A 1,478-nucleotide genomic window follows, 5' to 3' on the forward strand; every position below is an offset into this window, starting at 1 on the left:
TTACCGGAGAGATAAGTTGATGAAGCATTTACCTGAAAAGCAAAAGTTGTATATTTGAATCCCACTCGGTATTTTTTTTAAATGTATTATTATTTATGTAATTTAAATAAAAATATTATTTCTTTCGTAAAACTTCTGTAAATTCAGTATTTAAAATAATATACAAAATATAACAGTATACTTACTTTCTCATATAGTGATATTTGATTACTACAATGATAACCAATGTGTTGGCTGTCACAGAAAGAAGAAACACTGGAATGTAGAAACTTATGAGTACTGGATCAGGGTTTATAAAGGCACTCATATAACTACCACTATCACTGGGGTGTGGGGTTGTATGAAAATAGTCACTGGTTGAATTCGAAGAATAGTGAGAAATTTCAGTATCCGATGATATGTCACTCGAACTTGTTTGAAACATTTCTGCCGTAGATTTGTTAACTGTCGTTTGTATAAGCGATCCTTGTGTGGTAAACATTTTTATTAAATTTCACGAACCACTTAGTTTTTAGATTATTTAAATTTATTTATTAGTTTTTTCATTTCACTGATTGATAAACAAAATATTTATTATTACTAAAGAGTATACAAATAAGTATGTGTATTTAAAAATATATATTATTATTAAAAGACAAAACCTTCTGATGAAAATATTAGATATACATAAATAGACTAACGATATGATCATACATTTATAAAATATTAGTTATATATTATGAATTTCTATATCGATTTCGTAGTAGAGTTTTTAGTGTTTGAAAATATGATTTTCTTAATAATGCGTAGCTATTAAAACGATGAACTATCACAATGTGAAGGTGAACGAATACAATAACAGATATAAATAATAATTTATTGGGAGTGATGAAAATTACTGCGCACCAAAAAACTCTTTTTGCTAAACGTTAACTTTGCCAATTCAGTTGAAATTGTTAGTAAATGTCAAGAAGATATCTGCTTGAAAATGTTGATGAAGCGTGAAATTAGTTTGAAAAACTTCTTCATACTTTAAAAAATCTTTTCAATGAAAGTGGTATATGCTTTTTTCATATAATATATTCTATTAAATATTGTAATTAATATAATAATATCTTATACTGTACAACTTTAAAATAATATCTTATAGATTTTACTTTTTTTTGGAATTCGATTTCGGTAAATATTTTTGCTATGAAATCGTGTACTTATTTAAAAAAAAAAAAATAATGTACTTCTCATAATTTTTTAAATATTTCTTGTCATTTATTGTGTGAAAACGATATCAGTCTTCTTCAGTGTTTATTAGTGTAAGTTTTGAGATTTATCTTGGAATAAAAATTTATTTTATATAATGAAACATAATATAATATAGGTACGTAATTATTTATAACACATGCATTAAAAGCATATTTAATAATAGTTTTAATATTTTTAACGTTACAAATAAAAATGAATATCAATAAATATTACTACAATCATCATGAAATTGACGAGCG

At 24.4% G+C, this 1,478-nt stretch overlaps 1 protein-coding gene across 1 annotated transcript in view; it reads right to left on the minus strand.

Moving 5' to 3' along the window:
* LOC147068209 (QRFP-like peptide receptor) overlaps nucleotides 1–307 on the minus strand; it is a 156,471-nt gene extending 156,164 nt beyond the window's left edge. Inside the window, exon 1 of the mRNA XM_085952625.1 lies at nucleotides 186–307. Coding sequence (XP_085808751.1) covers nucleotides 186–307 — 122 coding nt within the window. The remainder of the gene's footprint in view (nucleotides 1–185) is intronic.
* Between the last annotated feature and the right edge of the window lie 1,171 nt (nucleotides 308–1,478).

This window comes from Rhyacophila brunnea, unplaced genomic scaffold (assembly GCF_057557595.1).
Source record: "Rhyacophila brunnea isolate RB1 unplaced genomic scaffold, BYU_Rbru_1.0 scaffold_3, whole genome shotgun sequence".
NCBI lineage: Eukaryota > Metazoa > Arthropoda > Insecta > Trichoptera > Rhyacophilidae > Rhyacophila > Rhyacophila brunnea.